The following is a 22,145-nucleotide window of genomic DNA, read 5'->3' as shown; positions in this document are numbered from 1 at the left end:
TCTGTACTTTGAATTTCCAGTATTTCTTCTTTTCTAATGTATGCATTCAGCACTATACATTTCTTTCTAACCACTGCTTTTACTGCATGCCACAAGTTTTGATAAGTTGTAGTTTTGTAGTTTCATTTCCATTTACTTGAAGTGTTCTTTTATTTCTCCTGAGACTTCCGCCTTGACCCACTGTATACTTGGAAGTGTCTTGTTTAATCTCCAGCTGTCTGGTGCTGTTTCAGCTCTCTTGCTGCTTCTGCTTTCCAGTCGAGCCCACTGTGCTCTGAGAGCGTCCTTTGTGTGAGCTGTGTTCTGTACACGTGTTAGGTCTGTTCTGCGGCCCCAGCATGTGACTGTCGTGCTGAATGTTTCTTGTGAGCCTGAGCTTGAGCGTAACGTATGTTCTACTGATGTTGACTGAAGTAATGGTTAGTCACGGTTCTTTTGAGAAATAGAGCCAGTAGGATGTGTGAGAGTACACGGAAACTTTTTACAGGAATTGGCTCCCACAATCACGGATGGCAGGCTGGAGAACCCTTGCTCCAAGGCCTGGGATGGGGTGGAGAAGTCCTGGTCCACCTGGAGGCCTGGTGCAAGCAAAGCGAGTCTGCCCCCCTCCACCTCTCTGCTCTGTGAGGCCCTTAGTGCCCCCTGCGTGCGAGGGCCGCAGGCTTACGGCGCCCCGTTCAGACGCGGACTTGCTCCTGGAAGCCACAGACACCCCTGAAACAGTGTCCCACCAGCTGGTTCAGCAGCCCCGTGGCCCAGTCAAGCTGACGCCTAAAATGAGCCGGCATAGTGGTCCGTGGTTGGAGAGCTCGTGTGCGCCCTGCTGGCTGGCTGTCTGCCAGATCTGCCCATCCCTGCCGTGTGTTGGGGTCTCCACTGCAACTGTGAGTTTGTGCATCTCCCCTTGCAGTTGTGTTCGTCTTTGTCTTGTGCTTTGATGCTGTGTTGTTAGGTGTGTAAGCATTGAGGGTTATTACATCTTTTTGGAGAACTGACCCCTAGGTTATTATGTAACAGCGCTGTTGTGTATCCCCGCTGATCTTTCTTGCCCTGATGTCTGCTTCCCAGCCACTCCAGTTGTCTGTGATTCTTGCTAGCGTGGAATGGCTTTCTGTCTCCCTTTGCTTGTGGCCTGTGTGTAGGTAAGGTGGGCCTCACAGGCAGTATACAGCCGGTCATGGTCTCCAGTCTGCTCCAGTGATCTCCATCTTCGGGTGGGTGGTCTTGGGCCACTCAAGTGTAAACTGGTCACTGCTCTCCCCGGACTCCTGTCTGTTCCGTTCGGAACTGCTTGGCGTTCGTCTTTTGTCTTGTCCCTCGTTTTCAGCCTTCTTTGGTTCCATTGGGGCATTCACCTTGATCGCACGTTCTCTCCTTTCTTAGCGTATCAGTTGTACCTTTTTAGTGGTCCTCCACCAGTCCACACCGTGCACTTACAGCCAATCCGTGTCCACTCTCACATGGCTGTGCTGCTTCCTGGCTGTGCGGGAGCCGTAACAGAGACCCCCAGCGCCTCCTCCTGTCCCTCGGGGACGTGCTGCGTTCCGTCACTTACTGCTGTGCTCGCCCTGTTACTGCCAGAGACTTGAACAAACCTTTGTCCACTATGTCAGTTAAGAAGAAGCAGCATTTTATTGTTACCTTTATTTATTCCTTTTCCAGTGCTCTTTTCTTTATTTAGATTCAGATTTTTCTGGTTCAGATTTTCTGACCTGCATCATTTTCTTTCTCTGTAGAACTTTTAACATTTCATGCAGGGCATGTCTGCTGGCAGTAAATTTTCTCAGTTTTTGTTTGAAGTCTTTATTTCTCTTTACTTTTGAGGGATCGTTTCACTGAATGCAGGACTCTACCCCTATGCTGCTCGCATGTCTTCTAAGGAGAAGTTCCTGTAATTCTGAGCGTTTTGACTCGAGAGGTTTCTCCCCCTCTGGCCTCTTTCAGGGTTCTCCTTGTCTCTGGCTCTCTGCAGTTTGAGTGTGATACGTCTAGATGTAGATATTGTGATATTTGTTGTGGTTGGTGTTCTCAGAGTTCCCTGGATCTGCAGTTTGGTGCTTATTGTTAACTTGGAAAAGTTCTCAGCTGTTTTCCCTTCACATACTGTATTCTCATCATGTGCATGTATCACTTTTTATTGTCACAAATTTCCCTGATACTCTGTTCTCTTTTTTCTTTCTGCATTTTAGTAGGGGGTGTTCTTATGGACAGATGTGCCGCTCCCTCTTTCCTCAGCCCTGCCATCAGTGTTTTTCAGTCTGTCCACATTTCCTCTCTTCTTACATTACGTGTCTGTTCTTACACTTTACCTGCTTTTCCCATTAGAATCCTTAGCATATTAATCACAGTTACTTCAGATCCAAATCTGAGAATTCCAGAATTTCTGCTCTGTCTTTTCAGACTGTTCTTTCTTGCCTTCTAGCCTGCCCAGTAGTTTTTAGAAAGGCAGACACGGTGTCATCATAAAGCTTGAGGTAGGCAGGTGCTGGGCTTGAAGCGTGGTGGTAGCCTGACTAGGGGTTGGTGCCCTGTTGCCTCCTGCAGCTGCTGCTCAGTGCTGCAGGCTCTTCTCTTGTCCTGATTTGTTGCCTTCTCCTTGACTCTAAAGACTTTTCATAGAGTCTGTACCTTGGGGCACTTTCCCCTGTAATCCTTTTATTATGCTAGAGCCCTGAGGAGTGGTCTGGGGAGGAGAAGCATTTATAGTCTTCTGATTGAGTTTCAGCCTTTTAGTGGCTGGTGTTCCTGGGTTGTGACCTTCACTAGTATTTCTTCCTTCCTTTCCCCTCCTTGGGTGAGACCAGACGACCAGGGGCCAGGGTGGGAAAGGGCTTCCCCACCCGAAAGATGATCTGGGAGGTCTTCTCACCACACCACAGGCTTTTGTTTTGGAGAAGCTCAGGGCTTGAGGCCAGGGACTCTGGTGATTTCTTTTCCTTTCTTTTCTTTTCTTTCTCTGGTGAGAACCAGGCGGTTCCTAGAAATGAACCCCAGGATACTGTGGGGCCCCTGGGACTGCAGCCCCGGGAGGTGCTCGCTCACACCTGTGTACACGTGGCCTGGAGTCCCGTGCAGGCTGCCTCTGGGGTTCCCGCTGGCCTGCCGTCCCCAGGAGCTTCTGCTCCAGGTGAGCGGACGTCAGTGGTCCTGTCCCCGGGTTTCTCAGGTCTGGGGGGACATCTGACCAGGTTTCTCTGATGAAGCCAAGGAAAGTCACTGACTGTCAGCACCGTGTGTTTCTTGCAGACCAGAGCTGTGACTTCTAAGCTCTTTGTAGAGTGGAAGGCGGGGCCCCTCCTCTGTGTAATTTGGTTCTTGCTGACGGGCAGGAAGACTGCTGGTTTTACTAACAGCCACCTTGACAGATTCTCTTATGAGTTCTAATAGTTTCTCAGTTGAGACTTGGATTAACTGGATAACCAACGATAACGTTTATCTGCAAGTAATAATACTTTGGCCCCTTTTTATTATGTCTTCTGTATTTTATGGAAGATATGCTCTATTTTCTGACATATCCGGTGTTCCCAGGTGTGCATGGGGGCCTTTCCATCTCCTGGGTGATGAAGTGAGGGCCTCGCCCTCATTCCAAAGCAGCGGCCTACCCTGGGTGCCTGTCCGGGGGAGCCAGCTAGACCACCCGTGTTGCATGGGGCCCTCCGCCTGGCACAGCCAGGGCTGCCAGGCTGCCGAGGCTCTCCACCCGGCCTGTGCCCTGGCAGAGAACACTGGTGTCTGTCAAGGCAATAGTGGGGTGGGCAGTACCTCAACGGCGTCTATCCCTAGGTCCCAGTGGACAGGTCTGCTTGTTTCCTGCCCGGGGGGTCGTGGGCCTCTGCTGACACATGTGCCAGGAGACGCAGAAGGCAGCGTGCCAGGAGTTTCCAGACTGTGTGTTGCAGAAGCAGCTTTCCTGCACACGGGCCGCATGAGCCAGCCTTGCTGCACGGGTCTGTCCCCGCTGGCCAGCAGTGCCGGTCAGAGGGCAGGTCCACTCCTCAGTCTGCCCAGGCGGTTGGCCCCTCTGGCCTGGCTGACGCTCTGAATGCGCCTCAGCCTCCACAGCTCCTCCCAGCTCTCAGGTTTGGTTGTCTCCGTCTCCCTTTGTTCCACTTTGTCCTGAGGAGGCCCCCGTGTTGTGGAACTACAGTTCCCAGAATGCCTCCCGCAGGCTTGGCAGTCACTTCCTGGGAGCTGTTAGCAGCCAGGTGCAGACACTTCCCGTGGTTGGCAGAAACCAACCTTGAAGAACCTTGGCGGCGTCTGGAGCGTAGAAAACTTAGGCATGGGTAAGCCTGCTTTCACTGTCCTAGGTCCAAAAATGAAGATTTAAATTTCTTGGAGAAAATTTAAATTTTTGTTTTTGCATATTGGTAAGTGAAACCAGGGAAACAGTGCATAGAAAGGCCTGATTCACTCGAAGAGGTTGAAAATGGCCAGTAGGCCAGATCCCTATTTATGATACTTTTCCTTTGTTTGACTTTTAAATTTATTTTCGTTTCTCTAATGAAGTGTAATTTACATAGAGTAGAATACACAGCTCTTAAGGGTGTCATTGGACGGGGCTGGCATGTGTGGGCTCGTGTCACACGACATTCGGCTTTTAGAAGCCTCATGTTGGTCCTTCTGTCCTGCAACACTTGAGTGAAAACACGGAACGGGACCGTGGCCAAGAGCCGACCACAATTCCAGCGGGGGCAGAGCGGGCGGGCAGCCCGCGGGACCTGCCCAGCCCCGGTGTTCTTGCCCGCATTAAATTCATTGCAGTTAAGAGCCCGTGATGGCAAGCTGAGAGGACTGGGTCTGAAGTGTCTCTCAGGGCAAGCTGGACGTGGGAGCCTGTGGTTTTAAGAATGCGCTCCAACCAAGAGTCCCCTGACTGCTAGCAGCGCGGTTCTGCCTTTCCGCTCCCACCGCACACGGCTCCTTCCGGCCCTGAAAGAAGCGCCGGCTTAGCCCCGTCTCCTCGCGCTCCGCCCAGAAGGCGCGAGCCTCCCTTTCCACTGCGCGCAGGGTGGTCCTCTGCTCTGCGGCCGCTGCCTGGGCGGGGGTCCTGCAGCCTCGTGTGCGCTCCTGCCTGCCGGCCCGTGCACAGCGCACGAGGTTGAGTCTCTTGGAGGCCGGGCTCCCGCCCTCAGCAGTCCCCCAGTCCACTCTTGGCCCGGAGCGCCCCCACCCCGTCCAGGGTCCGGTGAGTGGCCGAGCCCCACCTCCAGCGCTTCTGGCCTGTCCTCGGGGGCTGTGTCCACCGTGGCTCCTGTGGCCACACCGTCCCTGTGTGGCGCCATCCCCAGGACGCCAGCTGTGCCCGGCTCCCCGCCACCTCTAACCTGCGTCGTCTGCAGCCGTGCTTCCCGCGCTCTGATTTTGGCGACTCTTCAGGCTCCTGCCTCCACCTCCCTGGCCCCCACCCCCTGAGCCGGTCAGTCCCTCCTCTTGCCCTGGCTGTGGTTTGCACACCCAGCTCCTTCCCTGCCTGAGCCCCACCAAGTCTTGCGCCGGGTGGGTGCCTTTGTGCAGACCCAGCCCAGGGCCGAGGTCAGGGAGCAAGGTGGGGGGCAGGACCGGTGTTACTGGACCTCCAGACACCCATCACCTTGTCCCACGACCCTGTGGTGTAAACAGCCCAGTCGAGGCTGGCCCCAGGCCCCCAGCCCAACTCTCCTGGGACCAGCTGGGCCCTCCCCTTGCGGACCGGCCGCCCCCATGTCTGACCTCCCCATTTGGGAGCAGCTGGGATCCTGTCCCTTTAGAGCAGGAGTCCTCAAGCCTCTCGGATCTAACGCCTGGGGACTGAGGTGGAGCTAACTTAATAATAGAGATCAAGTGCCCGATACACGGGATGCGCCGAGCCATCCTGAAGCCGCCGCCCCGCCCCGGTCTGTGGCAGACCTGTCTTCAGGGGACACACCGTGGGCACCTCTCCACCCGGCTCCTCCGGGCTTACCTCTGTCCCAGGACAGCCCCTGCACTCTGCTGGAGTCGCTTATGAAAACCTCTCTTGCCTCCAAGCAAAGGAGACTACAGTGGGGACCCCTCGGGGCATCTTTGATCCTCCTTTGCTCTGTGTTCTCCACCGTCCAGGTGCTGGGTTCCAGTGAGTCCCTGGGCCCCCGGGGCGGTGGGGAATCTGAGCAGGCAGACCTCAGCGGCTCCGCAGCCCCGCGCTTCCGTGGACCTGCCTCAACCATTCTCTTACATGCGCCGCAGCAGGTCTCGTGGCTTGTTCCCGCTGCGCTTGGCAGGCAAGTGGGCTCACAGGGACGAGGGGCTGCCAGCCTATTCTGCTTTGGGCGGGCAGCATGTCTCTGTCCGGAGCAGCTCCCTGTGCGTCTCAAACAACACTGAACTGTGCTCGCTTGAAAACCCAGCCAAGGCAGCTGCAGTCCCTCAACGCTCTAGGAGCCGTTGGTTCAGGGCTCAGGGGGTCTCTGGTGCCAGCAGCTCAGGCTCTGGCTGGAAGAGGGAGGGACTGAGAGGCAGAGAAGGCCCGCACACCGTGTCACGGGCCAAGGCCGTGCGGCTCATGCCGGCACAGCTGGGGTGAGGGAGTGCGAGGCGCCGCAGGCCGCTCCTGTGGTGGTAGTGTGAGCACGTCTTTAGGAGTCAGGGTGTGTTGCCCCCCAAGTCAGCGTTTCTGTGTCCTTAAAACACCGGCTCTGCCTGCAGGGCAGCGGTCCCGGCAGGGACCCAGGTGGCCCTGTGCTGCTGTGACACGGGCAGAGGGCTGAGGAGCGCCATCTGCTCTGTCCTGAGGCTCGTCTGCTTCGTGGACGTCTCGCAGCAGTCTCAGGGATGGGACGGAGCCGTGTGCGGGCAAGCCGGCAGCGGTGCTCTGTGCTGCAGCTCCCCTGCTGGCCCCACGTGCCTGTTCCGGACGCTTCCACCCAGCGGAGGCGTGGGGCCTGTACGTGTGTGTCTGGCATCTCTCATGACTTGTTTTAAAGAACATCTGTACTGTTTTAATTTCTAGTCTTGTTGCATTGTGATTGGACGGGGAAGAGCACTCTTTTTAGTTTTTGGAAGTTAGAAGTGCTCTCTGACCAGTTAAAAGTCAGTCTTCATGGGTCTTTCAGAAGAACTTCAAGGAGTATTCTCTTGTCTCAAGCTACAAAAGTTCAGTGTATGTCCGTCAGACCCACCTCATTCATTATATCCTATGTATAATTGTTTCTGTTTCATTATTTGGATATTGTTGCTTGGACGTGAAGAGACACCTATAGAGATGTCCTCTAGACTCCTTCTGTCACCCTCTGAGCGTCTTCAGTAGTGTCTGCTGTATACATGCTGCTGCTGCGTCTGGGACCTGAGTGTCCACAGACGCCTCCACGGCGACCGTGCCCTCGCGTGCTGCGGGGCTGCTCCACGTCCACTTGCATGCACTGGGCTTGGCCTGCCTTCTGCCTGATGTCGGGTCCTGACGCCTGATCCCGGCTGCCCATCTTGGCCCCACCTTCTGACGCCTTTCCAAATTACTTCAGCTGCATCTCTTGTTGACAGCAGGCGTTGAGGGTCTTGCTTTGAGATTCCGTCTAAGCAGCTATTTCTTGTAACGCGTGGCCCCGGGTGCGTGGTGCTGGCTCTGTCTCACCGTCTGTGGTGCACCTGCCCCTCTGCTTTTAAAGCGAGTCTTCCCTGCGGGATCTGGAGGCCGTGGCTCAGGACCGGCGTTCCCGCCCCGCTCCCTGGCAGATGCTCCTCGCACGTGTGCCGAGCCCGGCGCTCGCCCATCTCCTGCAGCTGCTCTGCTAGTACCTCACGTCTTTCAGTGAAGACTCGTGATGACCTCTCTGCAGAATTCACTGCACAGCATCCTCTGAGTGTTGAACGCTCCTTTCCAGTGCTATCAGTGGGAACATGGTGTGAGTTCCCACTTAATTTAAATTTTCTAAATACGTCAAAAAAGTAAAGGGAAATGAGTGAAGTTAGCCTTGATAAACTATTCAGTATTGTATGAAACGTTTGAACATGTAGCCACCAGTACTTCAAGATTGCTGGGGTGGGTGAAGTTCTGTATTTTAGGGTGAGGTTTTGAAATTCCACGGGGGGATCTTGTGCTGGGAATGCGTCTCAGGAGCAGCCACGTTTCACGGGCTCGGTGTTGGGTGTCGCGGGAGGGAGGCCGTGGGGACCTGTGTGCCCCTGCCTCTAGGGAGCCGCCCCTTGCAGCTGGGCCGTGTCCTGTGTGGGTCTGCCCCCCTCTCCCAGGCGTGTTTTCCAGGCCTTCCTCGTGGAGCTTCTTGCTGGTGCTTCCCTCCTCTCTGAAGCCAAGTCACACCATGTCTGTGTGTTCTGTTGGCCTCCCCACACGGGAGGGCATTAGGGGTGTCCGGTCAAGCAGTGTGTTCAGGCCTTGGGGCCGCGTTTCCGCCTCTCTGGGGTGGGTTCCAAGGCAGGAGGGCTGCCGGCCTTGGTTTCCTGCCCTTCCCGCTGCTTCCGTCGCTGCCGCGGGTCCGCGTCCTCCTCCAGCTGCTTCCTGCAGCCGGGGGCCTCAGCCCTTCTGCCAGGCCTCAGGGCTCTGCTCAGATGGGAGGCCAGGGCCCTTCCGGGGGCTCGGCCAGCCTTTCCCCACCCGCCCACCCGGCCCGCCAGCCACCTTCTGTCCCTGAGACGCCACCCTGTGAGCTCACTCCCGCATGTGCTCCTGGCACGTGTGCACATCTCCCATCAGCTCGCTGCTGGGTTCCCCTCCGTGGACGAGCGTCAGCCGCGTCATCCAGAGGAGCGAACGGAGCCATGTGTTGCCAGGAATCAGAGCAGTGGAGTCTGCTGGCCCCAAGACCGCCGAGTCCGAAGCTCCTGGTCTTTACTTCCACCAGAGGTTGTGACTGAAGTCCTGATTTTGGTTTTTCTTGCTGTCTAAACATGAGAGCGTTGTCAGTCAGCTCCAGGGTCACCATCCCCCGTTCTAACTTTCCACAGTCGATTTGGAAAGGGAGTCCTGGGAGAGAGGCCAGGCCGGAGGAGGAAGGAATGTGCGCCCCGCACCCCCCAGGCCGCCGGAGGGGCACAGCCCGTCCTCCACCTGCCGGTCCTTGAGCCCGGCCCCTCTGTGCACTGTCCCCAGCGTTCTCAGTTGAGGGAGTCGCTTCTCCACCGCCAGAGCCCTTTGAGCTTCCCCCGGTCATTCTCCCAGACCTCATTCCAGCAGCAGTCGCAGGCCGTGTGATCATAGGAGCTGAGGTGCTTCCAGAGCACACGTGTCCCCGAGGTGTGTACGCCTGAGAGGTGCTTCCGGAGCACACGCATCCCCGAGGTGTGTACGCCTGAGAGGCGGGTTCCTTTGTGCTGGCGTCTGGGGCTTATCGACAGAAGCTGCCATTCAGTAGTGTAGCCTGGGGACTCCCTGGGGTCCGGGGGCTAGGACTCCGTGCTCCCACCGCTGGGGCCCAGGTTCAACCCCTGATGGGGGGCTGAGATCCCACAGGCCACATGCTGAGCAGAGAAGAGGTGTGGTTCGTAACGAGCTTGGTGACGCCCGCCTCCCCTCCCCTTCCCTCTCCTCTGTCGTGTGCTGTCTGCCTGAAGACACTCGGTCTGAGGCGTGACCGGGTGTGGGAATCCGGCAGACAGGGAGTCAGACCGCCTGTCCCCATGCCCGGCGGCCCATGCGGGCCCAGCCCCAGCTTCCCACTGTCTCAGGGAGTCCCACAGGCCAGAGGACCCCGCGAGCCGGTTTCTGGAAAGCCGCTCAGCAGCACCTCCATCCTGACTGTGGGGCCTAGTGGGGCAGGGCGTGGGGCCTGGGCGCCGGGCAGAGTGGTCTGTGCACCCACCCTCATCTGCGCTCCCATTGCCTACCTGCCCCCTTCCCTCGAGGCCGGCCGTCACCCTCACCCTCAGTGGCAGAGCCCTTTGGTGCCCATGGGTAGCAGTCTCTGCCTGGTGCTGCCGCCGTGGGCCCCGCCTGGTGGGCAGGGTGCACCCTCCCATCCCAGGGCCCCTGTCGCGCTGCCCACGGTCTCCCCCTGCCTTCATCCGCAGCACCGGGCTGCCGTGCGGGGGCATGCTGCCCAGCCCGGGGGCTGGCAACACTGCCTTTCCAGCCTCCTCTGAGGCCCTGGGCCCCTGACCTCCCCTGCCACCTGGCCGTCCTCCACGTCCTGGGAGCTGCAGGCTCCAGAGCTGGTCCAGCAGAACGGGGTCTGCCGCCTTGCTCTCCCCTCCAAGAGAGGACCTTGAGGGTCATCTTGGCCGCTGGTGAGGTCAGGCCTTGCGGGTCGAGCTGTGATGACCAGGGCCTGCAGGTACATGGTGTACGATCCACGCCAAGCTGCCCAAGACGGCCAGCAGCAGCCGCTGACGCCCCTCTCTGTCCACAGAGCCCCCCAAGATGAGCCCCGTGGTAGAGCCGCTGTCCTGGATGCTGGGCACCTGGCTGTCAGAGCCGCCGGGAGCCGGGACCTTCCCAACGCTGCAGCCCTTCCGGTACCTGGAGGAGGCACACATCTCGCACGTGGGCCAGCCCATGCTCAACTTCTCGTAAGTGCCCTCCCCGCCCAGCCCCGCAGGATGCGTGCCCGTCCCCGGGGATGGGCTGGAGACACTGAGCACAGTCTCAGCTTCTTACGCAGACGGGAAGCCCACATGGCGCCCGGTACAGGCCAGCCGCCCAGGCCTGGAGATCGGGCCTGGCTTTCCTGTGGTCCTGCCCCGAGCCAGCCGGGGTCTCAGCTGCCCCAGGCCTGGAGATTGGGCCTGGCTTTCCTGTGGTCCTGCCCTGAGCCGGCCGGGGTCTCAGCCGCCCAGGCCTGGAGATCGGGCCTGGCTTTCCTGTGGTTCTGCCCCAAGCCGGCCGGGGTCTCAGCCGCCCAGGACTGGAGATTGGGCCTGGCTTTCCTGTGGTCCTGCCCTGAGCCGGCCGGGGTCTCAGAACCCAGACCTGGAGATTGGGCCTGGCTTTCCTGTGGTCCTGCCCTGAGCCAGCCGGGGTCTCAGAGAGCCTGGGGATCACGGGTCTCAGAGTCTGACCGGGCCTCCTGCCACTCTTGGGGCCAGGGGCAGCTCAGAGCAGGGCGCCTGGGTGGGGGGCACGGGGTGGGGGTAGCTGAGGATGTACTATCTTATACCTTTTCATTTTATTCTCGGCTGCAAGGGTGAGAAGAAAGAATAGCCTGCGTATGAACCAGAAGGTGGAAATGCGGGGTCAAGTAAAACAGAACCACGAGTCACAGTCCTTTAGAGGAACATAGGCCTGGCATTCATTAATCTCCTCTTAACGCGGGTCACTCAGTGACTGCAATTACAGAAAAGTGCAGAGGGTAGAAAACAGGTGTTTCGGTCAGTGTGATAGTGTGTGCAGGCAGCAGATGTGTTTCTCGGGAGGGGTTACACTCGCAGGAGGGTGTGTGAGCTGGGCCCCCCGCCCGTCACACGCTGTCAGCACTGGGTTCCCACCCGGCGCTGCTGAGCCCGCGGGCTGTGAGTCGTGAACAGTGCTCAGGTCGAGGCTCGGCGCTGCCCCCCTGCCGTGGGCCTGCCGCGGAGGCGGGGTGACGAGACGTGGACCGCGCCCCATTTCTCACATGAACCGGTGCGCCCCAGAGCAGCATCCTAGCTCAGAGGCAGGAAGGTGGCGTTGGAGGGATGGACTTGGCGGTGTTGGTGGGGGCTTAGACTGAGGAGTCTGGGAGGTGCTGATGGGCCGGGGTGGGGCACGCCCTGCAGGAGAGCAGGGTCCCGGCAGGCCCCGCAGCGGGAGAGGAGACCGAGTGGGTGGGGGCCGTCCCTGTGCTCCCCCGTGTCTCCGCTGTGTCCTCTACGTGTCTGTTCCGTGTGGCGCCTCAGGTCCACTGGGTGAGGAGAGGGTGGTGTACCATGCCTGCACGTGCTCTGCTGGGCACCGGGCACCTGGGGCTCCACCTGTCGATTCCCGGTCCAGGTTCAACGCCTTCCACCCAGACACGCACAAGCCCATGCACAGGGAGTGCGGCTTCATCCGCCTGGAGCCTGACACCAACAAGGTGGCCTTCGTCAGCGCCCAGAACACAGGTACACACCTCCCCAGGCTGCTTCCACTCGCGCCCTGCCGGGGGCCCTGTGGGCACCTTTGGAGTAGGGAGGCGGCAGGGGGTGCTGTGGGAGCCCCTCTGCAGGAGCAGGCTGGTTCCTGGCTCAGCGCTCCCGCTCATGTCTGTGCAAGCCTCATGTTTCCCATGCGGGTGGGCCTCTGGTGGGGGGACCTCGACTGGGAGTGAAAGTCCTGTGTGGAAGTTGGCTTTGCCCCCGGGGAGTTCATCCTAAAGTAGTTCACCAGGGCCGTGAGGTCAGACCCTGCCCGCATCACCCTCACCTGGCTCACTGGCTCAAGTGAGTGCTCGCTTCCTGAAGCTGCTGGAGCAGCAGGGCCAGCCACGCTGCCCCGGGTGTTGGCGGCCCAGAAAGTGTGGGCAGGCAGCCAGGGGGTCCCCTCCTCTGGCCACACATCGCTCCTGTCAGATCTCTCCAGAGTGGGAGTGCAGGGTCACCCCAGAGGTCACCGGCCTCAGCGGTGAGAGGAGCAGTGTCTTCCCTCCTGATGCCTGGGGGTCCTCGCAGGCGAGGGGCCATGGCTGTCTCAGCGGCTGCAGCGTTCAGATGCGTTGAGCCCTGGGCCGCAGAGGCAGGCTGACGTGTTCCCTTGCAGGCATCGTGGAGGTGGAGGAAGGCGAGGTGAACGGGCAGGAGCTGTGCATCGCGTCCCACTCCATCGCCAGGATCTCCTTTGCCAAGGAGCCCCACGTGGAGCAGGTGAGCCGCTGGGCCCGTGGCTCAGACGGGAGCTGGCCTCCCCCTCGCCCGGGGCTGGGCCGTCTCCAGGCACCGCTGTCCTCGCGCTCACACATACTATGAGGTGATCCCCTGGCCCCTGCTGTGTGCGGTCGGGTGTCTTGAACAGTTACACACCCACCAGAGTTGCTGGAGACCTGGTCTCCTGCTCCTCAGCCAACACAAGGTGTTTGCAGGATTTCCGGTCTTTTTAATCGGATAAATGAAAGATAGTGTCTTGTTTCTGTTTCAGACCATACCTTATGAACGAGGGGGCCTTCTCACGCAATCGTGCCCTTGTCCTGACGCTCAGTGTTCAGAGCCGTTGCCTCTTTCTCTGCGCGGTTCATCTCGTGTTGGTTTATGGGGGGTTTTATGCCCCGTGGACGCCGCTCTGTTGTTTGCTCTGTGGGTCTCGCGTTAGCCCACTGTTTGCTGTGTCCTGCGCATGGGCTGCACGCCTGCCTCTCTCTGTCGTGGCCCCTCAGGGTCTTTCCCTAACACTGTCTGAGTTTGGGTTCTTGCTCAGGAAGGTGTTTTCTGCTCCTAAGTGATAAAAGTTTCCCTTCCGTTTTCTGGTGCTTTTATAGCTTTCCTTTTCGCGTGTGGACTGCCCGTCTCTCTCAGATCTGGGGTTACGTCGTGGGCACCAGAGACCCCCCGGGTGGCCGAGCACGCCAGCACGGGGATGCCAGCAGGGGGCTCGGACCTTGTTGCGTGTGTTCCAGTAGACCCTACAGCGTCCTTCATGGAGGCCTCCGCGGTGCCCGGGTGAATCCTGAGTGCCCTGTAGCTCGTCACCACGGGCGCTCGGGCCAGGCCGCAAGCGGAGGCTGTGCTGCTGGCTGCCAAGTGGCCTTCCGTTCCCTCGTGGTGTTAATTACACTTCCTGGTGGCTGAGTGTGGCTCATTCAGTCCATGGGCTCCTTTGCCACTTGAATTTTTTGTTTCCTGACGCGAGCATTCAGATCCTTTTCCTTTTTCTCCAGTGAGTTGTTTATCTTATCTTCGAGGTGTAAGAGTTTGCTGTGTATTCTGGACACAAGTCCTTCATCAGGTAGATGTGTTAAGACTGTGTTCTCAACTTAAGGCTTGTCGTTTCATTTCTTTAACAAATGTGCTACTTTTGATGAAGTTTTGTGCTCAGGCGTTCCTCTCACAGGTAGCGTTTCTTGTGGCCTAACACAGGCGCGGACTTGCGCCGGCGTTTTCTCTAAGACTTTTTACAGTGTTCCCTTTTACGTTAAGGTTTTGATTTGAGAATTTATGTTTTTCTGTTGTAAGAGGTGGGGTCAAGATGCTTTCATTTCTTTTTCCAGTTGTTCCAGCACCATTTTTAAAAGATTAGCCGTATCTCGTTGAAGCGTGTAGATTTACTGAGGACCCCTTGCTGTGTGTGTGGCTCTCTGCCTGGCGCTGTGCTGCCCTGAGGGTGTGCGGTTATCTCTGCAAGACCCTGCCCGCCAGTTCTCCGGGGGTGTGCCTGGAAGCGGGATTGTGCGGGCATGTGGCTAATTCTGTCTGTGGTGTTTTGAGGACCCGCTTTACACTTTCCCACTTGGCCTGCACCATTTTACATTCCCGTCAACACTGCACGGGGGTTCCAGTTTCTCTACATCCTCGTCCGCGTTCGCTGTTTTCTGGGTTTTGGTATTGACCTTCCTGATGGGTGCGAGGTGGCATCTTGTTGGAGTTTTGATCTGCATCTGCCTGATGATACTGATTAATTTTCACGAATGACAGTTTGGTTTTCTTCATTGGCTATACATTGGTACCCAGGAAATCAGTGCCAAATCCAAGGCCGTTAAACCTGCCTTGTGGTTTTGTCTAAGAGTTCTACAGTTTTAGCTTTTCGAGGCTGTGGTTTATTTTGAGGGTGCTGTATCGCTGTTAGGTAAGGGTGGTTTCATCCTTTCGCGGGGACATCGAGTTTTCCAGCGCCGTTTGTTGAAAAGACAGTGCTTTTCCCATTGTTCAGTCTTGGCACCCTGATTGGAAATCATTTGCCAGTATAGGCAAGGATTTATTTCTGGGCTGTTGAGACTCTCCCGTTGGTCTGTATGTCTGTCTGTATGCCAGTAAGGCCCTGTTTTGATCACTTTCCTTCCAGGGTTAAGTTCTGAAATCAGGAAGTGTGTGTCCTGCAGCTGGGCTCTTCTTTGTCAGAATCACTTTTGTCTATTGAGAGTCACTTGAATTTACATACGAATTTTAGGATAGATCTTTCTACAAACTCATCATTTGCGTTTTGATTTGAATTTTGTGGACTCTGTAGGTCTCTTTGGGTAGTATTTATTATTAATGGTATTAAATCCTCCAATTCATGAACACAGAATGTGTTTGCGATCACCTGTGTCCTCTTTACTTTCTCTCTGGAGTATCACTGTAGTCTCTGCACGCCTCTCACCTCCCTGGTGAGTCCCTGTGTTTCCGATCACCTGTGTCCTCTTTACTTTCTCTCTGGAGTATCACTGTAGTCTCTGCACGCCTCTCACCTCCCTGGTGAGTCCCTGTGTTTGCGATCATCTGTGTCCTCTTTACTTTCTCTCTGGAGTATCACTGTAGTCTCTGCACGCCTCTCACCTCCCTGGTGAGTCCCTGTGTTTGCGATCATCTGTGTCCTCTTTACTTTCTCTCTGGAGTTTCACTGTAGTCTCTGCACGCCTCTCACCTCCCTGGTGAGTCCCTGTGTTTGCGATCACCTGTGTCCTCTTTACTTTCTCTCTGGAGTATCACTGTAGTCTCTGCACGCCTCTCACCTCCCTGGTGAGTCCCTGTGTTTCCGATCACCTGTGTCCTCTTTACTTTCTCTCTGGAGTATCACTGTAGTCTCTGCACGCCTCTCACCTCCCTGGTGAGTCCCTGTGTTTGCGATCATCTGTGTCCTCTTTACTTTCTCTCTGGAGTATCACTGTAGTCTCTGCACGCCTCTCGCCTCCCTGGTGAGTCCCTGTGTTTGCGATCACCTGTGTCCTCTTTACTTTCTCTCTGGAGTATCACTGTAGTCTCTGCACGCCTCTCACCTCCCTGGTGAGTCCCTGTGTTTGCGATCATCTGTGTCCTCTTTACTTTCTCTCTGGAGTATCACTGTAGTCTCTGCACGCCTCTCGCCTCCCTGGTGAGTCCCTGTGTTTGCGATCACCTGTGTCCTCTTTACTTTCTCTCTGGAGTATCACTGTAGTCTCTGCACGCCTCTCACCTCCCTGGTGAGTCCCTGTGTTTGCGATCACCTGTGTCCTCTTTACTTTCTCTCTGGAGTATCACTGTAGTCTCTGCACGCCTCTCGCCTCCCTGGTGAGTCCCTGTGTTTGCGATCACCTGTGTCCTCTTTACTTTCTCTCTGGAGTATCACTGTAGTCTCTGCACGCCTCTCACCTCCCTGGTGAGTCCCTGTGTTTGCGATCACCTGTGTCCTCTTTACTTTCTCTCTGGAGTATCACTGTAGTCTCTGCACGCCTCTCGCCTCCCTGGTGAGTCCCTGTGTTTGCGATCACCTGTGTCCTCTTTACTTTCTCTCTGGAGTATCACTGTAGTCTCTGCACGCCTCTCGCCTCCCTGGTGAGTCCCTGTGTTTGCGATCACCTGTGTCCTCTTTACTTTCTCTCTGGAGTATCACTGTAGTCTCTGCACGCCTCTCACCTCCCTGGTGAGTCCCTGTGTTTGCGATCACCTGTGTCCTCTTTACTTTCTCTCTGGAGTATCACTGTAGTCTCTGCACGCCTCTCGCCTCCCTGGTGAGTCCCTGTGTTTGCGATCACCTGTGTCCTCTTTACTTTCTCTCTGGAGTATCACTGTAGTCTCTGCACGCCTCTCGCCTCCCTGGTGAGTCCCTGTGTTTGCGATCACCTGTGTCCTCTTTACTTTCTCTCTGGAGTATCACTGTAGTCTCTGCACGCCTCTCGCCTCCCTGGTGAGTCCCTGTGTTTGCGATCACCTGTGTCCTCTTTACTTTCTCTCTGGAGTATCACTGTAGTCTCTGCACGCCTCTCACCTCCCTGGTGAGTCCCTGTGTTTGCGATCATCTGTGTCCTCTTTACTTTCTCTCTGGAGTATCACTGTAGTCTCTGCACGCCTCTCGCCTCCCTGGTGAGTCCCTGTGTTTGCGATCACCTGTGTCCTCTTTACTTTCTCTCTGGAGTATCACTGTAGTCTCTGCACGCCTCTCACCTCCCTGGTGAGTCCCTGTGTTTGCGATCATCTGTGTCCTCTTTACTTTCTCTCTGGAGTATCACTGTAGTCTCTGCACGCCTCTCGCCTCCCTGGTGAGTCCCTGTGTTTGCGATCACCTGTGTCCTCTTTACTTTCTCTCTGGAGTATCACTGTAGTCTCTGCACGCCTCTCACCTCCCTGGTGAGTCCCTGTGTTTGCGATCATCTGTGTCCTCTTTACTTTCTCTCTGGAGTATCACTGTAGTCTCTGCACGCCTCTCGCCTCCCTGGTGAGTCCCTGTGTTTGCGATCACCTGTGTCCTCTTTACTTTCTCTCTGGAGTATCACTGTAGTCTCTGCACGCCTCTCACCTCCCTGGTGAGTCCCTGTGTTTCCGATCACCTGTGTCCTCTTTACTTTCTCTCTGGAGTATCACTGTAGTCTCTGCACGCCTCTCGCCTCCCTGGTGAGTCCCTGTGTTTGCGATCACCTGTGTCCTCTTTACTTTCTCTCTGGAGTATCACTGTAGTCTCTGCACGCCTCTCACCTCCCTGGTGAGTCCCTGTGTTTCCGATCACCTGTGTCCTCTTTACTTTCTCTCTGGAGTGTCACTGTAGTCTCTGCACGCCTCTCACCTCCCTGGTGAGTCCCTGTGTTTCCGATCACCTGTGTCCTCTTTACTTTCTCTCTGGAGTATCACTGTAGTCTCTGCACGCCTCTCGCCTCCCTGGTGAGTCCCTGTGTTTGCGATCACCTGTGTCCTCTTTACTTTCTCTCTGGAGTATCACTGTAGTCTCTGCACGCCTCTCGCCTCCCTGGTGAGTCCCTGTGTTTGCGATCACCTGTGTCCTCTTTACTTTCTCTCTGGAGTATCACTGTAGTCTCTGCACGCCTCTCACCTCCCTGGTGAGTCCCTGTGTTTGCGATCATCTGTGTCCTCTTTACTTTCTCTCTGGAGTATCACTGTAGTCTCTGCACGCCTCTCGCCTCCCTGGTGAGTCCCTGTGTTTGCGATCACCTGTGTCCTCTTTACTTTCTCTCTGGAGTATCACTGTAGTCTCTGCACGCCTCTCACCTCCCTGGTGAGTCCCTGTGTTTGCGATCACCTGTGTCCTCTTTACTTTCTCTCTGGAGTATCACTGTAGTCTCTGCACGCCTCTCGCCTCCCTGGTGAGTCCCTGTGTTTGCGATCACCTGTGTCCTCTTTACTTTCTCTCTGGAGTATCACTGTAGTCTCTGCACGCCTCTCACCTCCCTGGTGAGTCCCTGTGTTTGCGATCATCTGTGTCCTCTTTACTTTCTCTCTGGAGTATCACTGTAGTCTCTGCACGCCTCTCGCCTCCCTGGTGAGTCCCTGTGTTTGCGATCACCTGTGTCCTCTTTACTTTCTCTCTGGAGTATCACTGTAGTCTCTGCACGCCTCTCACCTCCCTGGTGAGTCCCTGTGTTTCCGATCACCTGTGTCCTCTTTACTTTCTCTCTGGAGTATCACTGTAGTCTCTGCACGCCTCTCGCCTCCCTGGTGAGTCCCTGTGTTTGCGATCACCTGTGTCCTCTTTACTTTCTCTCTGGAGTATCACTGTAGTCTCTGCACGCCTCTCACCTCCCTGGTGAGTCCCTGTGTTTGCGATCACCTGTGTCCTCTTTACTTTCTCTCTGGAGTATCACTGTAGTCTCTGCACGCCTCTCGCCTCCCTGGTGAGTCCCTGTGTTTGCGATCACCTGTGTCCTCTTTACTTTCTCTCTGGAGTATCACTGTAGTCTCTGCACGCCTCTCACCTCCCTGGTGAGTCCCTGTGTTTCCGATCACCTGTGTCCTCTTTACTTTCTCTCTGGAGTATCACTGTAGTCTCTGCACGCCTCTCGCCTCCCTGGTGAGTCCCTGTGTTTGCGATCACCTGTGTCCTCTTTACTTTCTCTCTGGAGTATCACTGTAGTCTCTGCACGCCTCTCACCTCCCTGGTGAGTCCCTGTGTTTCCGATCACCTGTGTCCTCTTTACTTTCTCTCTGGAGTATCACTGTAGTCTCTGCACGTCTCTCACCTCCCTGGTGAGTCCCTGTGTTTCCGATCATCTGTGTCCTCTTTACTTTCTCTCTGGAGTTTCACTGTAGTCTCTGCACGTCTCTCACCTCCCTGGTGAGTCCCTGTGTTTCCGATCATCTGTGTCCTCTTTACTTTCTCTCTGGAGTATCACTGTAGTCTCTGCACGTCTCTCACCTCCCTGGTGAGTCCCTGTGTTTCCGATCATCTGTGTCCTCTTTACTTTCTCTCTGGAGTATCACTGTAGTCTCTGCACGCCTCTCACCTCCCTGGTGAGTCCCTGTGTTTGCGATCACCTGTGTCCTCTTTACTTTCTCTCTGGAGTATCACTGTAGTCTCTGCACGCCTCTCGCCTCCCTGGTGAGTCCCTGTGTTTGCGATCACCTGTGTCCTCTTTACTTTCTCTCTGGAGTATCACTGTAGTCTCTGCACGCCTCTCGCCTCCCTGGTGAGTCCCTGTGTTTGCGATCACCTGTGTCCTCTTTACTTTCTCTCTGGAGTATCACTGTAGTCTCTGCACGCCTCTCGCCTCCCTGGTGAGTCCCTGTGTTTGCGATCACCTGTGTCCTCTTTACTTTCTCTCTGGAGTATCACTGTAGTCTCTGCACGCCTCTCGCCTCCCTGGTGAGTCCCTGTGTTTGCGATCACCTGTGTCCTCTTTACTTTCTCTCTGGAGTATCACTGTAGTCTCTGCACGCCTCTCACCTCCCTGGTGAGTCCCTGTGTTTCCGATCATCTGTGTCCTCTTTACTTTCTCTCTGGAGTTTCACTGTAGTCTCTGCACGTCTCTCACCTCCCTGGTGAGTCCCTGTGTTTCCGATCATCTGTGTCCTCTTTACTTTCTCTCTGGAGTTTCACTGTAGTCTCTGCACGTCTCTCACCTCCCTGGTGAGTCCCTGTGTTTCCGATCACCTGTGTCCTCTTTACTTTCTCTCTGGAGTATCACTGTAGTCTCTGCACGTCTCTCACCTCCCTGGTGAGTCCCTGTGTTTCCGATCATCTGTGTCCTCTTTACTTTCTCTCTGGAGTATCACTGTAGTCTCTGCACGTCTCTCACCTCCCTGGTGAGTCCCTGTGTTTCCGATCATCTGTGTCCTCTTTACTTTCTCTCTGGAGTTTCACTGTAGTCTCTGCACGTCTCTCACCTCCCTGGTGAGTCCCTGTGTTTCCGATCATCTGTGTCCTCTTTACTTTCTCTCTGGAGTATCACTGTAGTCTCTGCACGTCTCTCACCTCCCTGGTGAGTCCCTGTGTTTCCGATCATCTGTGTCCTCTTTACTTTCTCTGTGGAGTTTCACTGTAGTCTCTGCACGTCTCTCACCTCCCTGGTGAGTCCCTGTGTTTCCGATCATCTGTGTCCTCTTTACTTTCTCTCTGGAGTATCACTGTAGTCTCTGCACGCCTCTCGCCTCCCTGGTGAGTCCCTGTGTTTCCGATCATCTGTGTCCTCTTTACTTTCTCTCTGGAGTTTCACTGTAGTCTCTGCACGCCTCTCGCCTCCCTGGTGAGTCCCTGTGTTTCCGATCACCTGTGTCCTCTTTACTTTCTCTCTGGAGTATCACTGTAGTCTCTGCACGCCTCTCGCCTCCCTGGTGAGTCCCTGTGTTTCCGATCACCTGTGTCCTCTTTACTTTCTCTCTGGAGTATCACTGTAGTCTCTGCACGCCTCTCACCTCCCTGGTGAGTCCCTGTGTTTGCGATCACCTGTGTCCTCTTTACTTTCTCTCTGGAGTATCACTGTAGTCTCTGCACGTCTCTCACCTCCCTGGTGAGTCCCTGTGTTTCCGATCATCTGTGTCCTCTTTACTTTCTCTCTGGAGTTTCACTGTAGTCTCTGCACGTCTCTCACCTCCCTGGTGAGTCCCTGTGTTTCCGATCATCTGTGTCCTCTTTACTTTCTCTCTGGAGTATCACTGTAGTCTCTGCACGCCTCTCGCCTCCCTGGTGAGTCCCTGTGTTTCCGATCATCTGTGTCCTCTTTACTTTCTCTCTGGAGTTTCACTGTAGTCTCTGCACGCCTCTCGCCTCCCTGGTGAGTCCCTGTGTTTCCGATCACCTGTGTCCTCTTTACTTTCTCTCTGGAGTATCACTGTAGTCTCTGCACGCCTCTCGCCTCCCTGGTGAGTCCCTGTGTTTCCGATCACCTGTGTCCTCTTTACTTTCTCTCTGGAGTTTCACTGTAGTCTCTGCACGCCTCTCACCTCCCTGGTGGGTCCCTGTGTTTGCGATCACCTGTGTCCTCTTTACTTTCTCTCTGGAGTATCACTGTAGTCTCTGCACGCCTCTCGCCTCCCTGGTGAGTCCCTGTGTTTGCGATCACCTGTGTCCTCTTTACTTTCTCTCTGGAGTATCACTGTAGTCTCTGCACGTCTCTCACCTCCCTGGTGAGTCCCTGTGTTTCCGATCATCTGTGTCCTCTTTACTTTCTCTCTGGAGTTTCACTGTAGTCTCTGCACGTCTCTCACCTCCCTGGTGAGTCCCTGTGTTTCCGATCATCTGTGTCCTCTTTACTTTCTCTCTGGAGTATCACTGTAGTCTCTGCACGCCTCTCGCCTCCCTGGTGAGTCCCTGTGTTTCCGATCATCTGTGTCCTCTTTCCTTTCTCTCTGGAGTTTCACTGTAGTCTCTGCACGCCTCTCGCCTCCCTGGTGAGTCCCTGTGTTTCCGATCACCTGTGTCCTCTTTACTTTCTCTCTGGAGTATCACTGTAGTCTCTGCACGCCTCTCGCCTCCCTGGTGAGTCCCTGTGTTTCCGATCACCTGTGTCCTCTTTACTTTCTCTCTGGAGTTTCACTGTAGTCTCTGCACGCCTCTCACCTCCCTGGTGGGTCCCTGTGTTTGCGATCACCTGTGTCCTCTTTACTTTCTCTCTGGAGTATCACTGTAGTCTCTGCACGCCTCTCGCCTCCCTGGTGAGTCCCTGTGTTTCCGATCACCTGTGTCCTCTTTCCTTTCTCTCTGGAGTTTCACTGTAGTCTCTGCACGCCTCTCGCCTCCCTGGTGAGTCCCTGTGTTTCCGATCACCTGTGTCCTCTTTACTTTCTCTCTGGAGTATCACTGTAGTCTCTGCACGCCTCTCGCCTCCCTGGTGAGTCCCTGTGTTTCCGATCACCTGTGTCCTCTTTACTTTCTCTCTGGAGTTTCACTGTAGTCTCTGCACGCCTCTCCCCTCCCTGGTGGGTCCCTGTGTTTGCGATCACCTGTGTCCTCT

At 55.8% G+C, this 22,145-nt stretch overlaps 1 protein-coding gene across 5 annotated transcripts in view; it reads left to right on the top strand.

Moving 5' to 3' along the window:
* Positions 1-22,145, top strand: part of THAP4 (THAP domain containing 4) — a 43,551-nt gene that overhangs the window by 9,462 nt on the left and 11,944 nt on the right. For 4 of the 5 annotated variants that reach the window (NM_001038669.2, XM_059882954.1, XM_024986814.2 and 1 more), the window contains exons 3-5: positions 10,320-10,479; positions 11,879-11,988; positions 12,623-12,726. In NM_001038669.2, coding sequence (NP_001033758.2) covers positions 10,320-10,479; positions 11,879-11,988; positions 12,623-12,726 — 374 coding nt within the window. Of the gene's footprint in view, positions 1-4,229; positions 4,287-10,319; positions 10,480-11,878; positions 11,989-12,622; positions 12,727-22,145 lie in introns of those variants that run through there. The other variant, XM_024986817.2, reaches the window with a different exon arrangement.

Source organism: Bos taurus, chromosome 3 (genome assembly GCF_002263795.3).
Source record: "Bos taurus isolate L1 Dominette 01449 registration number 42190680 breed Hereford chromosome 3, ARS-UCD2.0, whole genome shotgun sequence".
NCBI lineage: Eukaryota > Metazoa > Chordata > Mammalia > Artiodactyla > Bovidae > Bos > Bos taurus.
Note: the sequence above shows the minus strand (reverse complement) of the source record. Positions and strands in the feature narration are given on the sequence as shown.